This window comes from Phyllostomus hastatus, unplaced genomic scaffold (assembly GCF_019186645.2).
Source record: "Phyllostomus hastatus isolate PE091 unplaced genomic scaffold, TTU_PhHast_1.1 phas_contig_34, whole genome shotgun sequence".
NCBI classification, from domain to species: Eukaryota; Metazoa; Chordata; class Mammalia; order Chiroptera; family Phyllostomidae; genus Phyllostomus; species Phyllostomus hastatus.
The window spans coordinates 54080548-54092991 of NW_025333857.1; the positions used below are offsets into that span (position 1 = coordinate 54080548).

At 48.7% G+C, this 12444-nt stretch overlaps 1 protein-coding gene across 3 annotated transcripts in view; it reads right to left on the minus strand.

Moving 5' to 3' along the window:
* Window positions 1-12444, minus strand: part of ABCA1 (ATP binding cassette subfamily A member 1) — a 119778-nt gene that overhangs the window by 28340 nt on the left and 78994 nt on the right. For 2 of the 3 annotated variants that reach the window (XM_045839983.1, XM_045839984.1), the window contains exons 17-27: window positions 12105-12309; window positions 10915-11028; window positions 8922-9093; window positions 7766-7897; window positions 6830-6972; window positions 6468-6605; window positions 5357-5577; window positions 3944-4022; window positions 3021-3223; window positions 1837-1885; window positions 687-800 (exon numbers count right to left, since the gene is read on the minus strand). In XM_045839983.1, the coding sequence (XP_045695939.1) occupies window positions 687-800; window positions 1837-1885; window positions 3021-3223; window positions 3944-4022; window positions 5357-5577; window positions 6468-6605; window positions 6830-6972; window positions 7766-7897; window positions 8922-9093; window positions 10915-11028; window positions 12105-12309 (1570 nt within the window). Of the gene's footprint in view, window positions 1-686; window positions 801-1836; window positions 1886-3020; window positions 3224-3943; window positions 4023-4049; window positions 4123-5356; window positions 5578-6467; window positions 6606-6829; window positions 6973-7765; window positions 7898-8921; window positions 9094-10914; window positions 11029-12104; window positions 12310-12444 lie in introns of all 3 variants that reach the window. The other variant, XM_045839986.1, reaches the window with a different exon arrangement.

Sequence of the window (12444 nt, forward strand, 5' to 3'; positions counted from 1 at the left end):
TATTATATTTTGAGTTAAAGGCAGACACAGTCACGTAATCTAACTGTAGACAGTGGCTGAAGTCAGGGAGAACAGGCGAGCCACACACGCACATGAGCAGGGAGAGCCAGAAAGGCTTTCTATTCCTAAAAATTTACTATAGAAATCTTCACCTTAAACAAACAATTCCTAGTTGTAGGGCTTTGGCATCTTACCAGTATGTGCTTCATTTCTTGCCTCCCTTTCTCCATCCCAAACACACAGGGAGACAGACACATGCATCCAAAATATCTAAGCCTAGGGTGCAGTTAAGTCTAAATGCGAATTCACACTCAATGGCTCTTTCAAAATCATCCATACATTCAAAGAATATTTAGTCCACAATTTAACACCTAATGTATGCAAGAAACTGGGGCTCCAACAGAAAAGATAATAAACAGATTCTAAGGACTGAGGGACTGCCCTCTGATGTGTATCTAGAGAGAAATCTCAGTGCGTGGGAAAGTGATGAGGATGGGCTCTTTCAGGTTTGACCGTATGCCCGACACTGGGAAAGGAGAAGCAGCTTCTCTCATTTTCTCACTTCCCTTTGGACCCTGCAGGCATCTATCACTCTGGTTCAAGGCCAAGAAAAGATAACACCATAGAAGAACATAAGAGAGAAAGTCGCTTTCAAGTGACGGAACGCAGATCTTGCCCAGACGGACCTGGGTCTATGTCGGAATCGTTTGTATCAACAGCATCGTCTTCGGTGAATGGGCGCAGACAGCTCTGCTTGTCCCCGAAGACCCGTCTGTTTCGTCTCGCTGGCAAAGTGCCATCTGAAAGCAAAGGGAAAGAATCCCCACATTTTCTTTTATTTATAACAAAAGAAACTCTCCACATCTGTAACAAACTTGTACACTACAAATAAGGATGTAATAAAACAATTAGAAGGAAAAGGCCTAACACCAGTGAGCTGTTGGGAACCGCCCTGCCTGGTATCAGAAGCTATAACCCCGCCTAGGCTAAGGGTAAGGGAATGCCCTTGGAACCATAAACCAGCAAGGAGACAAAAGCTTATCTCCCTGGCAGGAGCACTGCTTCTGCTGCTTCATTCATAACTGAACCCCAAAAAGCTTGGTCGGTTAGCCAAAGACAGGTAAGATTCCCCAAGGGGGAAACGACCTAAGACAGGCACGATCACATGGGAGGCCCCCAAAAGAAGGACTTTGGGGGCTACAGCAAAAAGGGGTGATGGACCCTCACTCCTCGGCTTCGACACAGCCTGAGTCCTCATCATCTGGGAGAAAATCTCCTTGTCTCTTGGTTGCCTCACTTCCCTTGCTCCACCTAAGCCTGAAATAATGACAGGGTGGTGCAGCTCTGTGCTGAAAAGGGCGGATTCCCCAGGTGATCAGGCCTAAGAAAAAATATGTAAATTCCTGCGAAACCTTCTTTGTTTAGAATGCTCTCAGTTGAATGAGAAGGGTCCAAGGAGGAAGTTAGTTTGTTCCTTAAAAGTCTTACAGCTCTTTGACCCTGACTCAAAATAGACCCTCAGAGTTCCTTGTTATCTATTGTTTGATCCTTACTTCCTCATAATGAGTAATGTGCTTTACCTGAATTCTTATGCAAAACGAGCCCAATAAAAGCAGGTTTGGACAGTAAATCGGCGCACTCCCCACTAGAGGGGGTGGCCATCCCGTCCCTACTTCTCCACAGAAACTAGTCTGTCTCTGTGCATGTTTTTTCTCGAGTTTTCGATGAGCCATCTGCAGTGTTCCGTGATCACTGCTGGCCGGTGACCCACACATCAGTGAGCTAAGACAGCCTGCAGGAGGCACAGCCCAGAGTGAGCAGCCCCCAGAGGGTTACCTGAGGTCTCAGCATCCACCCCACTCTCTTCAGCCACTTTGAGAAATATCTGAAAAATATGAGTAATTGAGAACATTATATGCATCATGTTATGACAGTACTCAATGCCGCTGTGATTATTACATTATTAGGTGGTATGCTAGGCCCTAAAGACAAAAAGTAGAAGCTTCATTTATTAAAACCACTTTGTCAGAGTCACTTAGAAGAGAAGCTATACATTTTTTTTTTTATCAAAGAACATATCCTCAGTGCTGAGGCTATCAATCCAGACAATCATTTTCACATTAATGCTAAGGCATCAGGACAACCACGGCAGCAGATGCTTGTTCCGAACCTACGGAAAATGAGCCAAGTGGCTTCTTCCAGGTGCATGACCCCAAATCTCTGCATGGGCTGGCACCGTGATACACTGTCCAGGACAGAATAATCAGGAGACGATGGGTGCCCCATCACTGGAAACGTGCTGGCAGGGATCCAAAGATCAGAAGAGAATCTGAACTAGATTTCTGTGATGATTTCCAGACTCTGATCTACAGCCCACTGCCTGGGAAGCACGCAATAAAAGCACTGACTTTGAGGCCTTACCCCCAGAAATTCTCCTTTGGAGACCCTGGAGCTGAGCCTTGGAATTTTTACTGTCAATAATATCCGCGGCTGATACTGCTGCACAGTCAAGCTTGGGGACCACTGTGCCCAACAACCTTTATATCCCTTCCGGCCCTCAAGGCCTGTGATGTGTCTCTAAAGGGAGGTGTTTCTGCACAGTAAAGAGATTGTGGGCTCTGAAACCCAAAATCCCTGATTCAAACCCCAGCTCAGCATCCCTGAGTATCCACTTTCTCATCTCATTACGAGGATTAATTGAAGTTATCATGATTTAAAAAAAAAAAGACACTAAGCTTAGCACTTGGCACAGATGGATTTTCCATAAATGGGGGCCATCTCCTAGGTGTGGCCAAGACACAGTCACACCAGGGAGCAATCCTAATACTTCTTTCCTACTATCTCCCACTACAACCCTAAAGGGTTAACCAGGACCAATACTACCCAGATGCTAAAGACCTAAGGACTCAACGGCCAGTTCCATGGGAATCCTGTTTGCAGTGGCAATGTAGGCTGCATGTCCTGTCCAGCCTTCGGACCGCTGGCCCTGCTGTATTCTGACAACCGGTCACCGAACTTACCTCTTCCAGGGTAGTCTCTGAGATGCCATAACTGGAGATGCCCAGGTCTGAGAGCCGGTCATCAATCTCATGGAAGAGTTCCACGAAGGCTCCCTCTTTGGCAGCTTCATAGGGCAGCACGTAGGTCAGCTCATGCCCAATGTCTTCTACCAGCCGGGCCTCGGCCACGTGCTTCTGGATGAGGTTGGAGATGGCGGACACATCTGTAGGGACCCAAGCATGAAGATGGCTCAGCCAGCTCAGTGGCGCCACACGCAGGGCGAGCCATTCCCTGCCTCTCCCTTTGCCCACTCCTCTGAAGCCCACTGGCCATACGCTACACGTGTCCCAGACATGTAAGTCACTCCACAGGTTCACCTCTGGCCTGAGTTCCTGAGGACAAGGACTATGTCTTTATATCACCAACACCAGGTGCACTGTAGGTTGAAAGCTGGTGTGTATTGCCTACACTCAGATTCTTCAACAGAAAACTTGACTAAACAGACTTTAAAAGATTCTTCCCCCTTCCCTAACCTCTAAATAAGTTTCCTTCTAGTTACCTCAGTAGAAGGCTAACCAAGCAGTTCATGGATAGAGCATAAGTCTTCCTGGAAAATGCTGGCTACTAGGACTGGGCAGAGATGACTGTCTCCAGAGCAAAACCCAGCAGGCTACTGCTGACCTCCTGGGCTCTCACCATCCTTAGGTCCTAAGCTCTAGTCCCTCCCCGCTGGCTTGGCCCTAAGCTACGCATCCCTGGTCTCCAGTGCCCAGCCAGATGCATCCCCTCTAAGGCATCTCCTCAACCCTAATCATCTCAGCTCTCTGGGACACTGCCTGTCAGTTCCCAGGCCAAGCCCCAGGCTTCCCAGCAAGTGTTAGGCCAACCTGCCACCAAGCTGCACCCTCTCCCACAGCCGCCCAGCCCCAGCCCCACGGCAAACCTTGAGTCAGCGCCACCAGCCTCTGCACCTCTCCTCCTCTGCCTCCACTCTGCCCAGCTGGGGGAAGCTCAGGCACCACCTGAATAAGAAACCCCAGAATCCTTACCGATGGTCAGCGTGTCACTTTCATGGTCGCTGCCCAGGCCAGCATCAGAACTGCTCTGAGAAACACTGTCCTCCTGATGGCAAAGAAGGAGGTGAGAATGGGTCAGGGACCAAGCAAGGCACAGCCACCACCACCTTTGCCAGGAAGGGCTTCTGAGAGGCTCTGTTGTGTGAGACCCAGAGCATAAGGCTTCTCCGGAGAGGCATGCAACGGGGCAGCCTCACTTCCTGAAGTGGGAAGTCAGCAAGCAGAGCTAACCAAACTGTGGCCTGCCCATGACCGCCCTAAGCAGGCATTCGCCAACCGTCTGAGGCACGGGATTTACCTGGCTAGCTGTCTAGTTCAGTGCTTCTCAGGCTTTCATGGACATTTCATCACCAGGGCCCCTTGCTAAAATGCAGATTCTGAGCAGGTCTGAGTTGGGCCCAAGTTTCTGCATTTCTAGCAAGCTCCCAAGTGATCCCCAATGTGGCTGGTCCTCAGACTACACCTGGGGTAACCCAGTACTAGTGAAAAAAGGTTAAGTAAGAGATCAGGAGTTCAAGGTCTCGGATGTGAACAGTTTAGGTGAGGTGCCACTGGTTTCAGCACACAAATAAATCTCAGGCACGGACTGTGGTACAGAGGAAAACATACCCAGCTATTGCTTTCAGGTCCCACCTACATTATTTACCTGCTGAGTGAACTGGAATAAACTTAGCAAATCACTACAAGCCTCACATCCCTCATCTGGGACAGTAATTACAGTACCTTCTTCCCAGGGTTACTCTTCTGCACTTTGAGATGATGTTTAAAAAAAAAAATGTGTAAGTAACAACGAACACTACAAAGAATTAATTATTATCATTATTTTCTTTTATGTCCAGAGTCTGCTGGAGTGAGTGCCTGGCATGAAATCAGCGCTCAGTAAATGTCTGCTGCTTTGCAGTTTAAAAGGTAAAGTCAATGACATCTCAAGGTAATGAGCAGAAACAGCAGGGCATTCTGCAGCCAAGGCTCTTAACTCTTAACAAGTCTCCTCTCTCTTCAGCATAATAAAGTTCTCGAAGGACCTTCTCCATCACTCATCCTCTGCGCTGCCACAGGAACAAGCACATGGGATTCAATGGGGCTGGCACGATGGGTACAGAAGTCTCCTGAGCTTCCTACATGTGCAGTCTGATGTGATGAGTTGCAAAGGGACCACAGCGCAGAGAGATGGTGGTGTCACCGTGCCAGAGAGGGGAGCAGGCAGACCAGCCACTCGCAGCCCACGAGTCCTGACTCCCCCGCCCCGGCACCAGCCCGGCGCAGAGACTGCAACTCACCTTTTTCAGGTATGACACAGTGCTACTGCTGTTTCTGCAGGAACTGAGGGAGGATTCCACATCCTTCTTGACCAGGGTCAGGTAGTAGCCTGTTCCCAGCTGGTTCTTCAGAAACAGAGAGGAGCCTACACAGCACAGCTTCCCATGGGAAATGATGGCAATCCTGTCACCCAGGATGTCTGCTTCGTCCATGTGGTGCGTGGAGAGGATGATGGTGCGGCCTGCCGGGCACAGACACAAGGACATGGGACAGGTGAGACCTGTGAACTCTCACCAACTACAGTGGCTAGAACTAAAGGAAGATTAGCTGGAGTAAGCATGGAAGAAGGGCCTAGAAGCCTGCATGACCATGACCCCTACAGTGGCAAAGCTGTTGAGTGAGTACAGCTACTGCATCCTCACAAAAATAAAACCAGGAACATTTGGGAACTACCACCTGCCAAGCAGTGTGCTAAGTGGTCTACACACATTCTTACTTAACAGAATCCTCTATGAGGTCGGCATTACTATAAAGAAACTGAGAAAAGTTAAATGACTTTTCCTAGGTCTCGAGGCCAGCCAGAGCTGGTTCCAAAGCCTGTACACCTCACTCTGTTACCATAAGGTGGTAACCTTACATACCTTCTGTGTCTCCATGCAGACTGCCAATCATGGTGCTCCTGACCTCCCCCACCCACTCGTTTACTCAGCCACTCCCACAGACATGAATTTAATGCACCGTGTTGGGGACCGAAATGAACAAAGGCATGGCCTGTGCCCTAGAAAGCCTCAGTCCATAGGACACATGGTTATAAGACACAAGGCTAAGTTCTTTGCTAGAGATGGTGCTGGAGGCTGGGAGGGGGCCCTGAGGAGATGACCTTTATCCCTGTTTCCCTTCTCCTTGTGGGCCCCTAGGTAATTGAAGCATCAACTCTAAGCATCGGATAAACCAGGACTCCCACCTCCACACAAGGCTGAGCACAGAGCTTTAAGGAAACAAGTTCTGCATTTTCTCTGAGAGGCAATTCTGTTGCTCTAGCAAGAACATCCACCAGCTACTGCCATACTTCTCAGGCTTCTCCCTCCCGCCCTCCCAGCCCATGACACAGAACAAATACACATCATTTACCTTGTCGATATTTCAGCAGGAGCTCCCATATTCCCCGGCGGGAGTAAGGATCCACGCCGGCTGTGGGCTCATCCAGAATGACAACCTTGGATCCACCAACAAAGGCCAAGGCCACAGACAGCTTTCTCTGCATTCCACCTGTAAGGAAGAGAGAGGGAGGCTGAGGACCAGCACCAGACAATGAGTTAAGGCAGAAGTGGCGAGAGAAGGATAGAGGCACCCAGACCATCTGGGGACAAGCCAGGGACATGTTTCTGACCCCCTCCCAGCAGGGGACCCTGGGGCAACTGTTGTTTGGGGGTCGGGGGGCAGGGGGAGTAGGAGAAGGGGAGAGGGGAGGGGAAGGCAGCTCTGAGCCTCACCTGACAGCTGACTTGTTTTGCTCTTTAGTTTGCTGGGTGGCAAACCAACATCCAGGGCCATCTGCTCCATCTCCGCTTTCACAGTCTTCTCTGGGAGCCCCTTCAGGCGGGCATAGAACCAGATGTGTTCTTCAACAGTCAGCCTGGGAACAGAGGGGCAGGTCAGCACTGGGCCCCGCAGGATGCACGGGAATGCAGTACCTCCTGATCCAGGAGAAAAGCAAATGGGCACATTTTTCTTTCCCCCACCCTTTTTAACTTAATCAACTTCTGAGAAATACATTTCAGGAAGGATTCCAGGGAGAACAGCAGTAAGGAACCAGATGAGCTGCTTCAGAAGGCAAAGCTGAGACACGACAGGTCACTTCCAACCTTTCTGAGCAGGGCATCGAGCAACTGCAGGTCCTCAAAGGGCCCCCAACTGAGAAGCTGGCCATGCACTAACCTGGAGCAGCCTCCCTGAACTTCAAAGGACCTCAGATCCTGAGAGAAGGGTGACATACCCTGCGGAGGTTATGAGCTTGAGCGGCTCACTTTACAATGAAGGAAATTGGGGCTCAGAAGGACAAAAGTCCTTGGCCAAGGTTACAGAGCTCAGGTATTTCTCTGCCCCACCCCGAGGGTCCCTGGGCCCCTTGCTTGCTGATGGGGCAAGCCAGCATCAAAAAAGCATGAGGCAGGAGAAAGGGTGGGCCAACGGACCCTCCTGGAGGACAATACTGGAGAGCATCACCTCCCAAGCCCCCATCCACTGACTGAATGGATGCAACCTCTCCCATCCAACAGTTACTTCCTCCTTGTCCTAAAATCTGAGGACAACTAGGTCTCAAAGTGTCCAGGTGAAGCCTGCTATGACCAAAGAATATAAAACACTTAAGTCTTACTCTGCCCCCGACTCTGGACACACACGCCCAGAGAGGTCCTGCTGGTACTCACATGTCAAACAGCACGTTGTGCTGGGGACAGACTCCCAGGTTCTGCCGGATGGTACTCATCTCAGTGCGAATGTCCTTCCCCAGGATGTAGGCGGTGCCCGAGGTGGGAGGGAACAGCCCCGTCAGGATGGACCTGAGGACAAAAATTTTTGAGCACAGGAGTCAGCGTTAACCCTGCCTCCCCAGAAATGCTCCATTCCAGGCACACACAGCAGAGGCATCAAGCCTCCCAACACACCCCGTTCCCTCCTTCCAGACTCAGACACCCCCACAAAGCAAAGAAGCCTCCACTCCAGTGCATAACTAGGAGTGGGCCCATGTGCTGAAAATGACCATCTCAGTATAAGCATTTTTAAGTGAATTCCAAGTTGCAGTGGAAAGTACACTTTAAGGCATACATTTCGTATGCCTAAGATCACATCCACATAAAATGGATAAACAGTAAGAAATTATTCAAAGATAAAAAGCACTTTGTTTGGGTTAAGTGGTAGGACTTTTGTACACCTTTTTAATATTTTCTGTGATGTTCTTAATATGTTGGTTTTTCATTTAAAAAAAAAGATAAAATAGGAAAATAAGGTCACCCCCCAATGACACATCCTTTGCAGTGGTTGAGGGACCACACTGAAAGCCACTGAGACTAATTCTGGTGTTTCTCTAACCCGTGCACCCTTCTGAAACTGCCCGCCACAAGGCCCTTGTAGGTCCCAGGGAAGACAATCATATAGCCAGCTGCCCAGCTGTTTCTCACATCTGCTCAGACACAGAGTTCCTGGAAATCACTACCTCCCTCCAACATGTCTAACCTTTCTTTCCACATCCTGGCCTCATCATTCTGAGCAAATCAGCTCCAAAGAAGAACCCTTCTCAGAGCTGCCTCAGCTTTGGGTTCTGACAACACTCCCAAATTCTGAGATCTGAATGGGAATGGTCACAAAAAGACCCCCAGACTATTTTAGGTGCAATAAATAATATATAGCAAAAACCAGCCTTTGGAAAGCACTGGCATGATTAGATAATAATTGTACACTCTTTAACTCCTCACGTGTTCGGCCCTCGCCCCAGTAACCAACACTATGTTCTTAGGTTTGAATTTCTAACTGTACTAAAGAGCCTTCCTGGGGCTGATTCTGAGAGAGCTGCACCCTCTTCCTTACATGGTGGTGGTCTTCCCGGCTCCGTTGTGGCCCAGGAAGGAGGTGATCTGGCCCTCATAGAAGTTCAGGGTCAGGCCGTCCACAGCCACCTTCATGCCGTCTCGGTACACCTTCATCAGGCTCTGAATGGACACACCCAGTTTCAGGTGGGTGGGCTCCTCCTCCATGCAGACTGAGAGGAGAGAGAAAGCAGGAATGAAGCCACAGAAGGCAACGACAAGTGGAGTGTGAAGACATGACAGCTGTGCCTGAAATTGATTCAATATCAATTCTCTCTCCTGGCTACTTCAGGTTTCTCATGAAGGAAGGCAGGCTAGAAATACAGTGATGGGCAAAAGTAGGTTAATAATAATAAATAACACAATAATTAATAAATAAGTAGTAATACAAGAATAAACTGTTTTGCATACTCACAACCATAAACCTACTTTTGCCCCACCTGTATTTCTTTAGGGCCTATGTGGGCACTGGCGCTGGTGATGAGAATGCAAGGAGAATTCAGTCTAGCAGGGGGAGAAGACTTGGCAAACAAGTCAAATAGAAGGTGCTAAAAGTGGTTCAGAAAACACACTTAAAGTGCCGCGGAACTTGTGGCACACAGCCATTATGTGGAACCCTACCAGGCAATGAAAAAGAATGAACTGCTGATAGATACACATCACAACTTGGATGGAACTCAAGAGAATTACGCTGAATAAAAACCCAGTCTGAAAAGATTACATACTGTATGGTTCCATATACATAGCATTATGGAAATAATAAAATTATAGAAGTGGAGGACAGATTCTTGGTTGATGGGGTCGGGGAATGGGGAGGAGGGGTGGAGGCTATGGCTACTAAGGGGCAGCATGAGGGGGCTTGTGGGATGAAGCAGTTCTGCATCTTGACTAAACCAGTGATGACACAAATCTCTACATGTGACAAAACTACACAGAACAGGTACACACACACACACACACAACTGCATGTAACACTGGTGAAATCTGAAGATCTGTGAAGTGTACCAATGTCAATGTCATGGTTTTGAGATTGTCACTATTGGAGGAAACTGGGTGAAAGGTACAAGTTTTTTGCAACTTCCTGTGACTCTACAATTACTTTAAAATAAAAGGGTTTGGGGGTGTTTTTTAATTCTATGAAATTTCAGAGAAGGAAGTGACTGACTATGGGGGAAGCCAGGAGGACGGCTCAGGGGAAGGGATGTTGCAGTAGGTCTTGAAGAGCAAGCAGGAATTTAAAAGGCAAATTGGAGAGCGTTCTCCCGTGAGAGAAAACTGCACTCAAGGCAGGGAGGTGTGGAAGGTCATGACATGTTCCAGCAGCTCTGAGCAGTATTGGTGACTGATACAGAAGCTGGATAGAGAGTTGAGGCTGGGCAGGAAGAGCATACTAAGTGACCAATGGTGACCGGGAGGAGGGCGAAAAAGGGATCAGCAGAAGGGGGAGTTACTAGCTACTGAGAAGGCCACAATGAAGCCACAAAGAGAGGGTTTCCCCCCTAGAACCTGAGCAAAGAGTCCAGGAGGCGGAGCCTTTGCTGAACCACAGGCACCACCACCTGTGGGTCCAGGGCCAAGACAAGGTTAGGGCTTTGGGCAGTGAAGGGTGAGAACCTTAAGAAGCACAGGCTGAGCTCAGCGGCCACCATCTGGTGGCAGCCCACACTGCTTCTACATCTACAACCATGGACAAAGCAGGCTGAGGTTATCGTTCCACAATCACAGTTTTCTTTATCTCTTCCTTCCAGCTATTAGTAGAGCATGAAAGTGGGGGTGGGAGGAGTGGGAGGGATGGAGGGGAAGTTCTACAGTCACCTTTCAAGAAGCCAAGAAAACATCCCTCAGGGACTCAGATGGTGACTCCTTGATAAGCCAACAGCACTAGACCTGACAGCATGGGAGAATTTGCAAAGGGACACTGCATGTAGTTTCCCTGGCCCTGGAATGGTTTTAGACTCTTGCCCCCAACAATCAGAGGGGGCAGCAGCACTTACTTTCAGATACTCCCTTCTGGCTGGAACCAGGATGGCTCTTCGCATCACTTTCCTCACCTAACCAGTAGGACTTGGTGCAGGGGAAATACCAGGGCCTGGGAATTCCATACTGGCCTGAAAGCAAAGCACAGGTATGAATCAAGCTTGTCCACTTGCAGCATTCCAAAGATATCTCAGCCAGACCCACTCTCTCCTTCATGCTGCCTTGGAGATAAGACAGACTGGAACAAAAGTGGGGGAAGAGGGAGCCAACATTTGGCAGACCTGCCATATACGACATAAGTTCTGCACCTCTCTGAATCTCCCAGCAACCCCATGAAGCAGCCGTATGCCCATTTCAGAGACGAGGAAACTGGGGGATAAGTACTTGACCCAAGATCACTCAGCCAGTAAGTGGAGGATTCAGCATTTGGGTCTGGATCTGCATAATATGAAATTGCATATCCTCTGCAGGAGTTCAGGTAGAGATAAACAAACATTCCATATACAGCCCGCCCCCCGCTTTAGAGGAAAATTAGAAGGTGAACCAGAAAGAGTTAAACCTTACTCTCTCAGAATTTGATCTGACATAAAAATGCATCCAAGGCAGGTCTTGGTCAAGGAGATTTATTAGGGAAGTATCAAATAAATTTTTACAAATACTAATTCAATTAAACCACAGGCCAGGGCTTAGAGCCAACATACTTATTATTCACAATCCGTGCTGAAGAAACAGAACCACCATGGGTGGCAATTCTGCAGACGCAGAATCAGAGAACTGGGTCAGCACTGGGAGGCATTTCCTGGGCCAGCTGACCCAGGATAGCCCAGTATCCCCTTCAAGCGCCAAGGCTTACCAGCTGTGTGGCCACAGGCAATTCCTTAACCTCTTCAAGTCACAATTCTCTCATTTGTAAACACATCAGAGTAGTCGTATGAGGACTTTAAATGAACCAAAGTATATAAAACACTTTGTCCAGTGCCTGGCACACAGTGCTCAAGAAATATGAGCTATATCAGTGGTGAGAGTTGTACTTTTAGCACCAGCTGCTTCTCTTTGGTCTATGTGTTTGCTGTAGATCTAAAGGCCTAGCTACCTTCCATGGAGCCCCAGGCCCTACAGAAATTGCAGCAGGAAGGCAAAACAGCTCTGCTCCTAAAACTCCTATTTCCCTAGCAGACAGCCAAAGCCGTGTGGGAGCTCAGGGTACCTGGGAAGACAGCCTCGATGTACCACGTCATCACACCATACAGGAAGGTGTCAAACAGCATCATAGAGACCGAGGTGGTGAGGTTGAAGCCATCTTCCTCCACAGGGCTCTCAAAGAGGTTGTCCCACTGCACCCCGATGCCCTGCTCCTCGAAAAGGGCGAAGTACTCACAGCCAAACCCAAAAGCCACAGGGGACAGCAGGCTCTGTGAGAAAGAGGCAAAAGTCACCTATCCAGCTCCTGTCTCATTTTTCTAATACTTCTAATGTAAATTTCACCTGGAGAAATTTGAATTTGCAAAATGGATCAATTACAAGACATGGAAGCACTCACCTACAGA